Source organism: Coregonus lavaretus, assembly GCF_964263955.1.
Source record: "Coregonus lavaretus genome assembly, chromosome: 2".
Classification (NCBI taxonomy): domain Eukaryota; kingdom Metazoa; phylum Chordata; class Actinopteri; order Salmoniformes; family Salmonidae; genus Coregonus; species Coregonus lavaretus.
The window spans coordinates 44274643-44292743 of record NC_139989.1 but is presented as its reverse complement, the minus strand read 5'-3'; the positions used below and the strand labels follow the sequence as shown (position 1 = coordinate 44292743).

At 44.5% G+C, this 18101-nt stretch overlaps 2 protein-coding genes across 2 annotated transcripts; both read right to left on the bottom strand.

The window, feature by feature from the left end:
- Window positions 1–803: 803 nt before the first annotated feature.
- On the bottom strand, window positions 804–2764 carry LOC311139168 (nephrocan-like; the record flags this gene model as incomplete). Its single annotated transcript, XM_084174060.1, has 4 exons — window positions 804–1367; window positions 1427–1519; window positions 1755–1974; window positions 2751–2764. 4 exons carry the CDS (start codon window positions 2762–2764, stop codon window positions 804–806), a joined length of 891 nt encoding a protein of 296 aa, XP_084030186.1.
- Window positions 2765–4948: 2184 nt separating this feature from the next.
- Window positions 4949–17871, bottom strand: LOC311105138 (protein LSM12 homolog A). Its single transcript, XM_084147168.1, has 5 exons — window positions 17706–17871; window positions 8165–8298; window positions 7370–7479; window positions 6670–6796; window positions 4949–6566 (listed from the first exon to the last, which is right to left on the bottom strand). The coding sequence occupies exons 1-5, from the start codon at window positions 17830–17832 to the stop codon at window positions 6474–6476; spliced, it is 591 nt and encodes a 196-aa protein (XP_084003294.1). The 5' UTR covers window positions 17833–17871; the 3' UTR covers window positions 4949–6473.
- Between the last annotated feature and the right edge of the window lie 230 nt (window positions 17872–18101).

The window sequence follows — 18101 nt, the reverse complement described above, 5'->3', positions numbered from 1 at the left end:
AGTGCAGTGCATGGAATAGGGCAAGTGGAGACCCCTATACTCAAATCTGGCAAAGAATTAAGCCAGGTACTGTACATCACAAGGCAGAGTCCCAAAAAAAATCATACTTTATTACCATCTGTATACAATAAATTCCCTATCAAACATATCCATGTGTTAGAGGATAATCATCATCATTCATGAGACAAAAATAACTGCTGTACTTTGAGTATAGGCCTACATTTGAAACATGACACCTATGTTTTCTCCACAGTGTGCAAAAATGGAATAGACATTGAAGAGAAAATGTTGAACAGAAAAAGACAAAACACTGTACTGGAGTTAAGAAATAAATTAACAGGACAAATTGTAAGCAGTCAAACACTTCAGGTAGGTCTTAAATGATACACCGAAACATAATGATGACAAAGTTGTATGCTGCACAGAAAACAAATTATGACCATTCCTCCAGTTCCACAAGTCAAAGACTTCTAGATACATCATACAAAACTGCTCAAACTCTAAAATATTGTTTCTTAGACTCTTGGAACCAGATTGGGCCATGCATTATGACCATGATGAAGTAACAGAGTGAATGAGTGCCTCCTACAAGTTCAACTGAATGTTAAGGAGTGTCTGAGCCTGAGGTGTGTTATGAACCCTCACAGTCAGTTTGCTGCAGAAGGGAAATGGCCCCATTATATTTTTTCTTCAAACTTAAAATGACCAGGGAGCATGGTGTGAAATGTGATCCTAGATCAATAAGGGAAAATGCATCTATCAAACTGATTACACGCTCACTCAGTGTCCCTCCCTCATGACAGTCACCTTTCCTGGGTCTGCAACTCAGCATCCCAGCTCTTGCCGCCATGTTGGTTCTTCTTGCGGGTGCGCTCGGCCATGACCACAGCTGCCAACGCAGTCACCAGCACAGTCACAGTGATAACCAGCACGGTGGCCATCTCTGCCATGCACAACTGGCTGTCCACCCATGCCAGCGAGGCGCCCGCCAGCTGCAGAGGCTCGCGGCACGTCACGTTGTGGTAGTCGTCAACGTGCAGGTGGCGCACACTCAGCAGCTTGCTGAAGACCCGGTTCAGGTCGCAGTCGCAGTTCCACGGGTTGCCAGCCAGCTGCAGGTGGGTGCCGGCCGTGTGGAGGCTCAGGAAGGTCTTGAACTTAAGGTGCTGCAGCTGGTTTCCCTCCAGGCCCAGCAGAGTGTGCAGGGGAGCCAGAGCCTCCGTGTCGATGTGAGAGATGTTGTTCTGGCCCAGCTGCAGGGCCTCCAGGACCGGCAGCATGGACAGAGAGCCATGGCGCACAGCTCCCAGGTGGTTGGCATGGAGGTAGAGGTGGCGCAAGCGAGACAGGCCCCGGAAGACCCCTGGCTGCAGGAAGGTGATGTGGTTGTGGCTCAGGTCCAGCTTCTCCAGGCTCTCTCCCGGACCGAGGACAGACTGTGGGAGAAGTCCGACGGCAGCCGGCGCAGCTCGTTACGGCTCATGTCCAGCTTCTCCAGAAAGGAGAGGGAGTAGAAGGCCTGGGAGAGGAGGAGGGTACAAAAAATTATGAATATGAAAAAGATGATAATCGGCATCAAACCCTCATATCAACAATCAAATCCTTATGCTAAACTATGCCACTAATGTTATTTAATGCATAGGCTATTGCAGTGTTTCTCAATCCATTACTAGTGCTGGGCTAGAACAAAAATGTACACAGTAGGTCCCCCACGAGTATATTGTACGACATTATATGGGTTTTGCAGGTGTTACCTCGGGCTGCAGCAGCTGGATTCCACTGTCAGAGAGCACCAGGACCCGCAGTGACCAAAGTCCGACAAAGGCACGGCTCCGCACTTCCATCAGCAAGTTGCCACCCAGGTCCAGCAGCCAAGTGCCATGGGACAGGCCACGAACCCGCGCGCTCGGCAGTCTACCAGATCCGAGTGTTCGTAGCAGAGGCAGTGGTGAGGGCACTCTTTTGAACCTTCCACTGAAGACAGAGCCAGCAGCAGCAGAGCAGGAAAGAACATATTACATGCAAAAATGTGCACCTAAAGTGCTTTATCACGACAAGACTTGAGGACGTTTGGAGTGGAGTTTCAGCATCCGGATATTTGAGGAATATCTGCAAAATAATGCAAACAACCATTAGACTAGTGGTTTGGAGATACAGTATCAAACGCTGTCGCTGAGTGGTGAGTATTAGGTAGGATAAAGGAAAATGTACATTTAATAGCTCTGTAAGCTGTAGGCTTTTAATAGCTTGAACTAGTCGACAGCTCTAAAAGACTAGATGAAAAACACTCCGAATCCGTTACTGTACATAATACCAGCAGTGAGCCGGTTGCGCGTAATGGGAATGGTTTACGCATAGCCTACTTTGGCGGTTTTAAGTTATACGACGTTGGTAATTGCAGACACACAAAATTACGTTTTTAAATAAATTATAATGTAAATATAAAGGTTACGTTTTTAAACCGACACAACAGCAAGCCTATTCAACGAACGGTAACAGAAACGGTAAATAACTCGTCAATAATTAAATGAAACAATACTTGACCTACAATCTTTATATCCAATCTCCAATGAGAAGCGTTGGTGCCGCATCAGTAAACTAACTCCTGCGTCCTCATCTCTCCTTGTCACGCTCCCTCCCGCTTTTTCTGTCGAGACCTAATCCACAAATCATCCGCCCTACAGATATTCCCATCTAATAAGAGTTTTTGTTTTAGTATTCCTTCCTAGACACCCTCCCTTTTATTTCACCTCAATTTAGCCATCACTGGACCCCCTATTATCCATAGTAGAATAAACATCCCAGTTACCCATTGAAGACCCCTCGTTTTTCTAATATGAAAAACTGACAATGGAACATCTGCCCTGCAATCCCCCATACTTAATATTACACAATTAGTCGTTTTCGTGAATTTCTTCTGAACAAATATGTTATAGCGTCATTCCAGTTAGAGTTTTTTGAAGCTCATTCCAGTCGCTAGCTGCAGCAAACTGGAAAGGGAGTGACCCAGGGATGTGTGTAACAGAATGTGACTGGCAGAACGAGTGTTGTATGTGGAGGATGAGGCCTGCAGTAGGTATCTCAGATAGGGGGGAGTGAGGCCTAAGAGGACTCTGATCATGAGAAACAAGATTCTCTGGTCTGATGAAACCAAGTTTGAACTCTTTGGCCTGAATGCCAAGCTCACGTCTGGAGGAAGCATGGTGGTGGCAGCATCATGCTGTGGGGATGTTTTTCAGCGGCAGGGACTGGGAGACTAGTCAGGATCGAGGGAAAGATGAACGGAGCAAAGTACAGAGAGATCCTTGATGAAAACCTGCTCCAGAGCGCTCAGGACCTCAGACTGGGGCGAAGGTTCACCTTCGACCAGGACAATGACCCTAAGCACACAGCCAAGACAACACAGGAGTGGCTTCGGGACAAGTTTCTGAATGTCCTTGAGTGGCCCAGCCAGAGCCCGGACTTGAACCCAATCGAACATCTCTGAAGAGACCTGAAAATAGCTGTGCAGCGACACTCCCCATCCAACCTGACAGAGCTGGAGAGGATCTGCAGAGAAGAATGGGAGAAATTCCCCAAATACAGGTGTGCCAAGCTTGTTGCGTCATACCCAAGAAGACTCGAGGCTGTAATTGCTGCCAAAGGTGCTTCAACAAAGTACTGAGTAAAGGGTCTGAATACTTATGTAAATGTAATGTTTTTTTTTTTTTATTATATATATAGACATAAATTTGCAGACATTTCTAAACCCGTTTTTACTTTGCCATTATGGGGTATTGTGTTTAGATTGATGATGAAAAAAACTATTTAATCAATTTTAGAATAAGGCTGTAACGTAACAAAATGTGGAAAAAGTCAAGGGGTCTGAATACTTTCCGAATGCACTGTATAGGCTACCAATATTCCAAACTTGCCACATCACTGCATTTTCTTTATCTAAAGGCATCCAATGAAACGATATCCTTCTCAACAAGTTTAACATCATGCCACCAGCTGCTACACTATCTGAGAGTTTGACCACAAATTAATAGATGGATAATTGTTTGCGTCTGGAGGGGTCTAGAAGGTGATAACGGGGAGACTGGCTATGAATAATAGATTCATACAATGTCCTGCCCACCAACGCATGTGTAGGGTATGGTTTCGGATCAGTTTCGCCTCGATACATGGACTCCTGGACAATGGAAAACCATTCTCACCCTTAATTATTTAATTGAGGTAACAAATGTGCCACAAAACTAAAGCCAGAGTGAAACTACAATGTGAGTGAGTGTGACTAAGCATGCCATTCTATAGGGAATAGGCTCCTTTAATTGGTTATTAAGTGTATCTCCCTTGTATTTTTGATTATGTGGAGTAGCCCACAAATGCCCCTAGAAGCCCTCACAATTTCCCATGACAGGTAGGCAGGCCTATTCTATTCAACTCTAATAAAGTGAGTGAATAGGGAACATACAGTATTTCACCGGATGGATTTTTAGATAAAATGTCATAATGTACAATTCTAACAATGTGCCATGGTTCTTTGTTATGTGGATACTTTAATGTTTATTTAAGGCAATATCTTAAATACGGTTTGATATGACCTATTGAATGGACATGGTCATTGCTTGTATACCACATCCATTCATCTCATGTCCCACCTTAATTTACATGTATATTATGCCCTCTGCTGACAATTTGAAGGTATAGCAATTAACAAAAATGGTTTGGATACAACTGCAATTCATCCATCCCAGATGATCCATCCCAATAAAGCCTGGTTATAAAATGTTTAAATAATGTGTTTAACAAAACAATTAGGAGTTGAAGTTTAATTCCTTTTCCCCAAGAAAGTAATATTGTGATTTAAGTTTGAACAAAAGGCTGACTGCTACATCAACTACTAGACTTAAAGACCTGAAAACCACCAAAAATACATCTAAAAGAAACATGACAAACTGCAAACTTCGTTTTTTAATATTTTTTATTTCCATGTTACTAGCTATTTAAAAATAAAAAATAAAATACTGGGAAGGAACCTTGGCAATGGCAACCTCGTTGACACACGGTGGACGGGTAAACAACGTGGATGCCGGTCACAACTTAACCCCACTGGCCGAGCCTCCAATCAGGCTACATTGTTATAAACACAAGGCTGGGATAGGGACCTTTGGCCCATCTGGGAACCCTGCTCCCCATCCCAGTCTCAAACATGGCAAGATATCTTTAAGTTCATTTTTTCCAAAAGTGAATACAAAGCATCCCATACAGAACTGAGATCGATCTCATCGCACACGGTTCAGTGGCACGCCATATGATATTGGCCAACGTAGTTAATTAATTTGTTTTTTCTTGTTCGAACATGGGAGGAATGCATTGAGTTGGGCGGAAGAGCAGATTTCACCTGCCAAAGTGTGGCAATGGTCGATAGACAATAGGAGTGGGAGAAGAAAGAAAAGAGCTGGATTTCAATGTGGTCCCATCGTGGAAGAGTTACTGTATTGTAGAATCAAAGACCATGAGGGACAAGGATGAAAGGGAAGAGGAAAACAGCCTCTACTCTAAAATAACACATGCTCTTTATCTTTAGTTTGCCAGACTTCAAACTACACACAAAAAAACAGAGCAAATTTAGTTCAGGTGGGACCATGCACCAAGAGCTTATGGGTAAAAGTGGACAGTAATGTCTGATTGCAAAAAAGGAAAGCATTTCATAAAAAATGTTAAGCTACTAGAACCAAATGGGTGTTTACAACTTGTATTTTCTATGAAAGGACAATTTGGGGGAGGTATTTCAAGTCAGATATGTCAGATTAATAATGTTAACACAATTTGAGTGTTTCCCAGTTGATGGAAAACAGCCATTTCAATAACCTACTGGGTGCATGTTTGTAAGATTGTGAGAGTTCCCATTCATCCCATTCACACGCATCACTATTGGCATCCTTTCAGTCAGCTGTTAAAAAAATAACCATACGCTTTCAAGAAAGCTATTAAAATTAGTGTTCTTGTCAAAACAGTATTTCAATATTAGAAAAGGTCCTTTATCTCTTACCATAAATGTCTACTCTTGAAATGTACGAAAAATGAATAGAAAATAGATCAACCAATGAAAAGGTAGAAATCAAGTGACTTTTCTCTGTGAAATGGAAGTGAGGAGCAGGCTTGATGGCAGGAGGAGAGAAGAAACAGAAGGGAAGGTAAGAGGTCAAGAAGAAGAGTGTGGGTGGGGAATGGTGGCAAATTGAGATTACTTTTATGTTCGATTATCTTTAAAAATGAGCTGGATATTTCCATCTCGGTTGGGACCCCCTTTTGTCCTGTTCAAAATGTTGGACACCTCTGATGGAGGTGGGGGGAGGGGGGGGGGGGGCAGGGGAACGCTGGCCTTGGTCTGATGTTGAAGGGAGGGGGAAGAGAAAAGAACAAACCAAAACTGCCTTTTCCGTTGTGACCTTCCCACACCCCCCTATCTGGACTGAACCTCCGGCTCAAGATGATAAAGTGGAGTCTTTCTGTGTTTGCTGTGCTTGTGGCCGCTGAACCGACTTCTGGCTCTCCACGTCTCTAAAATGTTTCTCCACCTGCAGGGGACAAGATGGGACAACTTTCTGGTAGTGGCATTCCTGAATTCTCTTCAATGGTGAATGAATGGTGGGAGTTGTGGTGGTGGGAAGGCATACTCACTATTTTGCGTACGTGACTTAAAGCGCTACCCTCTTTGCCTTTGCAGTTCTCCACCTGGTAAGGTGGGGCGATGACCACGTCATCCATCACCATGATGTTCTTCTCCTGCCATTTGCAGTCTTTGATGCTACAGAGAGATGGAGAACGTTTTGAAAAAAAGCACACTGTAGCCGCCTTTCGTCACGGTACTGAGGGTAAAGGTTTCAGGGCACACATTTAGACAGATGCCTCCATGCAGCAGGTATCGGATGGTGGAAAGGTGCATATCGAACAGCAACAACGCTGAAGAAAATATACAAACAAATGAAACAAAATAACATTACAGAATTAACAGCTTACATCAGAAATTGGTCAATCAGTGTTGGTACTGTAAGACTTACGATCATAGGTCACTCACTGTAGTCTAGGCCAAATCAGGGATCAACACAACAATCGAATTACAACCAAGAGGTATAATGGAATGCATACTATTTGATAAGGTTTAAAACAAAACATTACTGAATCAAAGACTGGCATTCAAACTGGTCAATTAATCAGTGAAAGCAACTTCAACATCCAACAAGACTATTTAAATGCATTGGGTAGCCCATTTTCTTTAAAAACAGCCTTTCCTGGCCGTTGGGGACCGTCATAGCAAGTAAATAACTGATGTTTCTATAGTTGGATGCAGCAGAGCCCCAGTATTAGAGACGATACTCACGTTTTATGTATAGTCTGGAATAGCTGTTGGCCCTCCACAGAGACTCCAGCACTAATTGCATATGCTTGGGATAACTTGTCTTCCTTTTCCGACCGTGCTCTGTTGGCAAGCTGCAGGCGTGTTGGAAAAGGAGAACCAATACATTAGAGCTGTTTACAATAGCCAACATTCTCAACTGAGAACCCCAAATGCCCTTGGAAGTTAAAGTATGTAAAATGAATAGTTGTATTTGGCATTGAAAGGAACTTTAAGGAATTTCCGCCCGTTAGCAATACAAAATAAATATTAGAAACTGTTCACTGATTATTTTATTTAAATGTGGAACAGGTGGGTTTTGTTTGATGCCGACCAAAGTTTAATGATATGGTGATGGAACTTTTCAGGATTTTGGGGGGCAAGACAATGGCCATTAATTCTTAAAATATGCAAACAATCCAGTCAGGTTAAACATATGGTTCCAATCAACATGTGAAAGCACCCAAAATTATACAATTCATTGACTTTCTTTGTGTTGGGACAGGGATTCCCAATTCCAGTCCTGAAAACCAATTGGGTGTGCAGGTTTTTGTTCCAGCCCAGCATTACCACACCGGATTCAACGAGGATAATAAGCTTGCCTAATGATGGTCTTTAGTCTGACTCTTAACCACAATTAGCTGAATCAAGTGAGTTCGTGCAGGACTTATTGATAAAGCTAATGACAAAATGACCAGATATCCAATGATTCTTCACTACTTGGTATGAGAAAGAGATGTGTCAAGGAGGGTGTGAGGAGTGGTGATTGGCTGGTCTTACCTTGCTGACATTCAGAGATGCTAGTGGAGGAGGAGTTTCAGTGCGGTCATTAATGATGTCCACCTCAGACACGTAGGCTAGGTTAATCAGAACCACGTCGCTGACGTTTGCCTTTCCACTGGAGGGGGCGCATTCTGAAAGGGCAGTGGGTCAAGGCAAATAGGCTGTACTACACATCCAGAATGGAGGTCAAATTAGCAGCAGTTAGCATTAGACTGTAAATATACATGCAGGACTTGAATGTGAGGGAGAGAATGGATCAGCTGGAATCATAATTCTCTCACGTCTTCCACAAACATTAGGCTATGCCAAACCTGAGGTAAATCACCAACATTTTTATGTTATTGAGTTAGTCACAATAGTGTAATTTAGTCACTCAGTAGTGAACCACTGACCAAATAAGTGAGCACAACTTATGCTAATCTAGTAGAACACAAAATCCAAGCGCAGCACCAGTCCAACTTCTGGAGTGCTGAGATCCCCTGATGGAATAACTTCCTCTTTCCCCATCTCTATTCTGCCATTCAAGTTCAACAGCAGTCTAACAGCATCCTCACAACAGAACATCCTGGGATCATGCTTCCCCGTAACCTAGGAAACAGGTCCAGGGTTCACCATGGCAGTCCAGGAACAGCCTCTTGCCCAAGAAACAATGCAGACGGTTACATCCCAGAACAGAAGTCCTAAACGTAGGCTAAGCTAAGGACTTACCAGTCAAACAACAAACCACCAGCAACTAAACAAAACGAATAGCCCACTAAGAACTCAAAGGGGATGTTAAGAAGTAAGCATTTCACGGTTAGTCTACACCTGTTGTTTACGAAGCATGTGACAAATACAATATTTTTAATTGAAGATGCCATGAGGTGTATGCATTCCACCTGCAGATCACCTTTCAACTCTGCTAACAAAGAGTCCAATGTATCGTTTGTAAGGGAGGGGGCTGGGTACGAACGAGCCACAATTCATCACGTGGATATCAGAAATACTGTGGAGGGAAAGAGGGCAAACTAGCCTAATACTATGCACAACTGCCAAGAGTAGCCTTCACGAACACCAAACTGTGTTAAAGAAAGCTCAAAGGATACTATCTAGTAGCAGCCTGCTCACCGCCCTTGAGACGAGCTAAACCACTTCTATGCTCGCTTCGAGGCAAGCAACACTGAAGCATGCATGAGAGCACCAGCTGTTCCGGATGACTATGTGATCACGCTCTCCGTAGCCGATGTGAGTAAGACTTTTAAGCAGGTCAACATTCACAAGGCCGCAGGGCCAGACGGATTACCAGGACGTGTACTCCGAGCATGTGCTGACCAACTGGCAAGTGTCTTCACTGACATTTTCAACATGTCCCTGACTGAGTCTGTAATACCAACATGTTTCAAGCAGACCACCATAGTCCCCGTGCCCAAGAACTCTAAGATAACCTGCCTAAATGACTACCGACCCGTAGCACTGACGTCTGTAGCCATGAAGTGCTTTGAAAGACTGGTTATGGCTCACATCCAAGTTCCAAGATGGCGAGGTAGTGCAGTTGTTTTTTTATCGTCTGTCTGTATATAGCCTGTAAATACTCTATTTTCGTACATTTTTCGTACATATTTCCCTATCAGACTTTTCATCCTTCTACAAGATATACTTTCCTGCAACCCGCCTCACTCAATGTGGAACGGATTCTATTATTGACTTACCTTTATCTAGAATCTAGAATCTCCAGTTGAAACTAGCTAGCGTAGCCAGCTAACTAGCTACTTGCTATTTGCTTTTAGCCACAGCTAAGGTGTTTTCATCCAGAACATTGGATTTTTTCCGCGGGATTAATTTTAATCACTGGACATTGATCACCGGATATTCGGCCAGTCTGCACAGCGCGTTATCGACCCAGAACATATCAGTTCTTCCGCGGAATCACTGATTCACTGGACCTTTAACTCCGGATTCATCGCCACCAGCTGGCTACAACAAAACGGACGCTGTGGTCTGGCTAATCAACCTGAGCTAGGCCCATCTCCCGGATATCTACCTCTCTATCAACTGGACGGGACCACATAGTATTGACGCGGAGCCCCGCCGATCCTACACGACTGGTCTGCCGACGAAATCGTCTGATGTGGTTACGACGTTAACCACGAAGATTCCATCCATCTGCTAGCCCTGGCCCGCTAGCACACGCTAGCCGTGGCCTCTTACTAGTGTTTCACCACCGGACCTTATGATAACTCAGCTATACAGCTGATATCTGCTGGACTGTTCCTTTTTACGGTACTACATCCTGTTTATGTTTAGCCTCAGCCCAAACATGGTTAGTTTATTGTTGTTTCGGTTATTTCTAATTGTACTATATCACTGTAGACCCCCCAGCCTAGCTAAACATGCCTTAGTTAGCTCCTTTGTCCCTCCACCAATACACAAAGAAACCGACTCAATTGATGCCTCTAGAGATACTATCTCTTTCAGTGTTACCCAACGCTTAGGTTTACCTCCACTTTACTCATGTCCTTCCATATCCTTGTCTGTACATAATGCCCTGAATCTTTTCTACAATGCCCGGAGAACTGCCCCCTTTATTCTCTGTACCCAACGCACTAGAAGACCAGTTCTTAAAGCCTTTAGCCGTATCCTTATTCTAATCCTCCTCTGTTCCTCTGGTGATGTAGAGGCTAACCCAGGCCCTGTAGCCCCCAGTATCACTCCTACACCCCAGGAGCTATCATTTGTTGACTTCTGTAATCGCAAAAGTCTTGGTTTCTTGCACATAAATATCAGAAGTCTACTTCCTAAGTTTGAGTTATTCACTGCGTTAGCACACTCTGCCAACCCTGATGTTCTAGCAGTGTCTGAATCCTGGCTCAGGAAGGCCACCAAAAATTCTGAAATTTCCATCCCCAACTACAACATTTTCCGTCTAGATAGAACTGCCAAGGGGGGTGGAGTTGCAATCTACTGTAGAGATAGCCTGCAGAGCTCTATCATACTATCCAGGTCTGTGCCCAAACAGTTTGAGCTTCTACTTCTAAAAATCCACCTTTCCAGAAATAAGTCTCTCACTGTTGCCGCTTGCTACAGACCCCCCTCAGCCCCCAGCTGTGCCCTGGACACCATATGTGAACTGATTGCCCCCCATTTATCCTCTGAGTTTGTACTGCTTGGTGACCTAAATTGGGATATGCTTAATACCCCAGCCATCCTACAATCCAAGCCAGATGCCCTCAACCTCACGCAAATTATCAACGAACCTACCAGGTACAACCCTAAATCCTTAAACATAGGTACCCTCATAGATATCATCCTGACTAACATACCCTCTAAATACACCTCAGCTGTCTTCAACCAGGATCTCAGCGATCACTGCCTTATTGCCTGCGTCCGTAACGGGTCCGCGGTCAAACAACCACCCCTCATCACTGTCAAACGCTCCCTAAAACACTTTAGCGAGGAGGCCTTCCTAATTGACCTGGCCCAGGTATCCTGGATGGATATAGATCTCATTCCGTCAGTAGAGGATGCCTGGTTGTTCCTTAAAAGTAATTTCCTCTCAATCTTAAATAAACATGCCCCTTTCAAAAAATACAGAACTAAGAACCGATATAGCCCCTGGTTCTCCTCAGACTTGACTGCCCTTGACCAGCACAAAAACATCCTGTGGCGTACAGCATTAGCATCAAATAGCCCCCGCGATATGCAACTTTTCAGGGAAGTTAGGAACCAATATACACAAGCAGTCAGGAAAGCAAAGGCTAACTTTTTCAAACAGAAATTTGCATCCTGTAGCACTAACTCCAAAAAGTTTTGGGACACTGTAAAGTCCATGGAGAATAAGAGCACTTCCTCCCAGCTGCCCACTGCACTGAGGCTAGGAAACACTATCACCACCGATAAATCTACAATAATCGAGAATTTCAACAAGCATTTTGCTACAGCTGGCCATGCTTTCCATCTGGCTACCACTAACCCGGCCACCAACTCTGCACCCTCTGCTGCAACTTGCCCATGCCCCCCCCGCTTCTCCTTCACACAAATTCAGACAGCTGATGTTTTGAAAGCGCTGCAAAATCTGGACCCCTACAAATCAGCTGGGCTAGACAATCTGGACCCTTTCTTCCTAAAACTAGCCGCCGAAATTGTCGCAACCGCTATTACTAGTCTGTTCAACCTCTCTTTCATAACGTCTGAGATCCCCAGAGATTGGAAAGCTGCCGCGGTCATCCCCCTCTTCAAAGGGGGTGACACTCTAGATCCAAACTGCTACAGACCTATATCCATCCTGCCCTGCCTTTCGAAAGTATTCGAAAGCCAAGTTAATAAACAGATCATCGACCATTTCGAATACCACCGTACCTTCTCCGCTATGCAATCTGGTTTCCGAGCTGGTCACGGGTGCACTTCAGCCACGCTCAAGGTCCTAAACGATATTATAACCGCGATTGATAATAGACAGTACTGTGCAGCCGTCTTCATCGACCTGGCCAAGGCTTTCGACTCTGTCAACCACCGCATTCTTATTGGCAGACTAAATAGCCTTGGTTTCTCAAATGACTGCCTCGCCTGGTTCACCAACTACTTCTCAGATAGAGTTCAGTGTGTCAAATCGGAGGGCCTGTTGTCTGGACCTATGGCAGTCTCTATGGGGGTGCCACAGGGTTCAATTCTTGGGCCGACACTTTTCTCCGTGTATATCAATGATGTCGCTCTTGCTGCTGGTGACTCTCAGATCCACCTCTACGCAGACGACACCATTTTGTATACATCTGGCCCTTCATTGGACACTGTGTTAACAAACCTCCAAACGAGCTTCAATGCCATACAACAATCCTTCAGTAGCCTTCAACTGCTCTTAAACACTAGTAAAACTAAATGCATGCTTTTCAATCGAACGCTGCTAGCACCCGCCCACCCGACTAGAATCACCACTCTCGACGGGTCTGACCTAGAGTATGTGGACAACTACAAATACCTAGGTGTCTGGTTAGACTGTAAACTCAACTTCCAGACTCACATAAAGAATCTCCAATCCAAAGTTAAATCTAGGATCGGCTTCCTATTTCGCAACAAAGCCTCCTTCACTCATGCTGCCAAACATGCCCTCGTAAAACTGACTATCCTACCGATCCTTGACTTCGGCGATGTCATTTATAAAATAGCCTCCAACACTCTACTCAGCAAATTGGATGTAGTCTATCACAGTGCCATCCGTTTTGTCTCCAAAGCCCCATACACTACCCACCACTGTGACCTGTACGCTCTTGTTGGCTGGTCCTCACTACATGTTCGTCGTCAAACCCACTGGCTCCAGGCCATCTATAAATCACTGCTAGGCAAATCCCTGCCTTATCTTAGCTCATTGGTCACCATAGCAGCACCCACCCGTAGTCTGCGCTCCAGCAGGTATATCTCACTGGTCATTCCCAAAGCCAACACCTCCTTTGGCCGCCATTCCTTCCAGTTCTCTGCTGCCAATGACTGGAACGAATTGCAAAAATCTCTGAAGCTGGAGACTCTTATCTCCCTCAACAACTTTAAGCATCAGTTGTCAGAGCACCTTACCGATCACTGCACCTGTACACAGCCCATCTGAAATTAGCCCACCCAACTACCTCATCCCTATATTGTTATTTAATTTGCTCTTTTGCACCCCATTATCTCTATTTGCACATAATCTCTTGCACATCTAGCATTCCAGTGTTAATACTATTGTAATTATTCTGCACTATAGCCTATTTATTGCCTTACCTCCATAACTTGCTACATTTGCACACACTGTATATATATTTTCTGTTGTATCTCTGACTTTATGTTTTTTTTACCCCATATGTAACTCTGTGTTGTTTTTTGTTGCACTACTTTGCTTTGTCTTGGCCAGGTCACAGTTGTAAATGAGAACCTGTTCTCAACTGGTTTACCTGGTTAAATAAAGGTGAAATAAAAAAAAAAAAAAAAACATCAACAGCATAATCCCAGAAACCCTAGACCCACTCCAATTTGCATACCGCCCCAACAGATCCACAGATGACGCAATCTCTATCGCACTCCACACTGCCCTTTCCCACCTGGACAAGAGGAACACCTACGTGAGAATGCTATTCATTGACTACAGCTCAGCATTCAACACCATAGTGCCCTCTAAGCTCATCACTAAGCTAAGGATCCTGGGACTAAACACCTCCCTCTGCAACTGGATCCTGGACTTCCTGACGGGCCGCCCCCAGGTGGTAAGGGTAGGTAACAACACATCTGCCACACTGATCCTCAACACGGGGGCCCCTCAGGGGTGCGTGCTCAGTCCCCTCCTGTACTCTCTGTTCACCCATGACTGCATGGCCAGGCACGACTCCAACACCATCATTAAGTTTGCCGACGACACAACAGTGGTAGGCCTGATCACCGACAACGATGAGACAGCCTATAGGGAGGAGGTCAGAGATCTGGCCGTGTGGTGCCAGGACAACAACCTCTCCCTCAACGTGACCAAGACAAAGGAGATGATTGTGGACTACAGGAAAAAAAAGAGGACTGAGCACGCCCCCATTCTCATCGACGGGGCTGTAGTGGAACAGGTTGAGAGCTTCAAGTTCCTTGGTGTCCACATCACCAACGAACTATCATGGTCCAAACACACCAAGACAGTCGTGAAGAGGGCACGACAATGCCTATTCCCCCTCAGGAGACTAAAAAGATTTGGCATGGGTCCTCAGATCCTCAAAAAATTCTACAGCTGCACCATCGAGAGCATCCTGACTGGTTGCATCACCGCCTGGTATGGCAACTGCTTGGCCTCTGACCGCAAGGCACTACAGAGGGTAGTGCGTACGGCCCAGTACATCACTGGGGCAAAGCTTCCTGCCATCCAGGACCTCTATACCAAGCGGTGTCAGAGGAAGGCCCTCAAAATTGTCAAAGACTCCAGCCACCCTAGTCATAGACTGTTCTCTCTGCTACCGCACGGCAAGCGGTACCGGAGTGCCAAGTCTAGGTCCAAAAGACTTCTCAACAGCTTCTACCCCCAAGCCATAAGACTCCTGAACAGCTAATCATGGCTACCCGGACTATTTGCACTGCCCCCCCACCCCCATCCTTTTTACGCTGCTGCTACTCTGTTAAGTATTTATGCATAGTCACTTTAACTCTACCCACATGTACATATTACCTCAACTACCTCAACTAGCCGGTGCCCCCGCACATTGACTCTGCAACGGTACCCCCCTGTATATATAGCCTCCCTACTGTCACTTTATTTTACTTCTGCTCTTTTTTTCCTCAACACTTTTTTTGTTGTTGTTTTATTCTTACTTTTTTTGTTTAAAATAAATGCACTGTTGGTTAAGGGCTGTAAGTAAGCATTTCACTGTAATGTCTGCACCTGTTGTATTCGGCGCATGTGACCAATACAATTTGATTTGATTTGATTTGACATGGTTTATAGTCTGGTGACAGACAAACAAAATTCATAGACTCAGTATGACCTCACGCAACAACCGAAGGCAGCACAGAACTTGCCCTTCAACTGATTTTCAGAAGACCCTCAAACTTGAGCCAAGCTAATTATTTTCCTAATAAAAACAGGATGGATATGAGTAAAAGTTTGGGAAGTAGGCCTGTGTCTTTACTATGTTCAGACAAGTTTTCCCATTACAAGACAGACAGAGGTAAAAAGTGCTCAGAGCTGAACTCATTCAGGTTTACAATCCTTCATTTTATGGCTGCTGCACTTCCTCCATAACTGTAATAGAGGGCTGTGGATTTCCTGTCTGACATCATGCCCTTTCAGTGACTCCTCACCAGCCTCACAAGGGAAACAACGTAACATGCCATGAGGGTATGACGGACTGGATCTAGAAGCTTTATTTACCCCCTGCACTATACTATGTTATCGTGTCACCCTGAAAACATGTCAAACTGTGTGCTTCCATAAGCAAACTACCTCAAGTGAATAAGCCTACATGATACACAAGAGTGACTTGTCCCTTGTGACCTGGGCCCTAGCATTGGGAAAATAGCCTATATGTATCTCACTACAACATCCACAAAAAAAGTAGACTAGATTTAACAACCGTAACATTGTAAATCTGTTCTTTGAAAAAAACAAGGGCTAGTCTTCAACTGACATTGATAAGATGCCTCTAACTTCACAAGATCAAATGAGCAAAGTCAGAATTCTGAGGCAGTACTACCTTCCAGCCAGGTAATAGAGACCTGTTTGACATCCACCGGGGCGTGAAGGTATGGAATGCACACTGTTGAAATCCACAATGCTGTTGCAGTGTGAAACAGCTGACTGACAGACACATACGTCACTGGCCGTGGCTGCAGTAGTTCCACTATCACAGGGTGGTCTGACTCTGGGCCTTTCTGTCCTATACCAGGCAGAGGTGGAAGATTGGCCCGCACAACCAAGCAAACATAATTCTTAGTGCTCTGCAATGCAAATCAAATGGCTTCCTCAGAGTTCAGTAGCATATAAAACTTGCACTTTTCATGACTGCCTATTTTTCTGAGCAGTGCCCTGTGCAGGCCTAGAAGGCAATTTATTTGGGCTAAAAGCACAAGTTACTGTACAAGAGGTGTGTATAATACCTAATCTTCACCCAACCTAGATTGTATGGGGTCTTATTGCCTTCTCCAAATGTTGCCTGCAAGGAATCCATCTGGCTTTATTCCATCGACATCCCTCATGTAATGAAATCCAAGTCTGCACATTCACATAATAACAGATTTCACAGTAACTAGCTAACGTTAGCCATCTTCCAATATAGCTACAGCTAAGAACTTGCATATAGCTAACGTTGTCTTTCTCAAGTCAGCTAAAAAACACTTGACAGGGGTCAAAGTAGCTAGGTAGGCAGTTACTACTAGCTAACGTTAGCTTGATTAGCTAGTTAGCTGGCTAAATTACCCAAGAACTTGACAGGCACACCTTTCTAAACTGTCACCGGTGAATCATGGCGTGTCAGTTTCGACAACGTGAGCTAACTTGGGTGGGTAGCTAGCTACATCATTACATGGCTAGCCATCAATAATGTTCTTTAAATAACCATTGTTTTAGAGCATCAAACAATTCTAAGCCTGTTCTGCTAGTTAGCTCTTTCTAGCTACATGTTAACTGTTACTAAGAATTTGCCAGGCATAACGCCCATTGGAGCTGCCAGATAGTGATCCATACAAGGACTGACTGTTTGTGCTAACGCTGACCACAATAGCTTGTGTTAGCAAGTTAGCTAGCATCATGGCACAAAATCATGCCAACTTCGATAGCTAGCTGGCTAACAACAAACATTAACTCAAGACCATGCCGATTCTAAACTTACCATACCTGTCTTGAAATAGAAAGTAGTAACAAGGTTTCAAGTAAATGAACAGTATTTAAATCGTGTGGTTAGCTACGTTTTGATCAAGAGCAAGCAAATAAGCTAGTTAGCTCGGTAGCTAGTCTCCTGACTACGCTTGCGCGGATCTCAATTTGGCAAGAGATACCAGTTACCCCCAGGCCCCTTGCAGCCTTGAAGACCACCGATTCAGTGACAACAGAAAATGGTAAAAAGGATACTCAAAGTCAACATCTTGGACTGATAGTCAAAGGCAACGACCTCTCCCTGCAATTGCTGCCCCAAGCAGGTGAGGCAAGAGACATGGCTCCCGACACTGAAATACTCCCCCGGTCCAGGAGCCGCCATCTTCTCCGCCAGGAAACCGGAGCGCCAGATTTACGTAAATATACGCAGTGGCGTCACTGACTATCGATAGGAATATTGATGGGCGTGTCATGGACTGATCACACTTCCCTGGGCGGTCCCATTCTCCACCTCATGATTGGTTGATAGAGTTGAACCGATCCGTATTGTCCTAATCTTTTTTTTTTTTTTTTTCAGTTCTACAATTTTCCCCATATCCCTAGTAAATTGAACTTCATTAGAAGTCCTTCTCGCCACAATAATTCTTAAGC

Coding starts and splice junctions, on each gene's coding strand:
- LOC311105138 (XM_084147168.1), bottom strand. CDS start 17,832: ATGGCGGCTCCTGGACCGGGGGAGTATTTCAGTGTCGGGAGCCATGTC. Junction 8,299..17,705: donor GTCCAAGATGTTGACTTTGA/GTATCCTTTTTA, acceptor CTGCCCTTTCAG/AATGCGCCCCCTCCAGTGGA. Junction 7,480..8,164: donor CATCTCTGAATGTCAGCAAG/GTAAGACCAGCC, acceptor ACACGCCTGCAG/CTTGCCAACAGAGCACGGTC.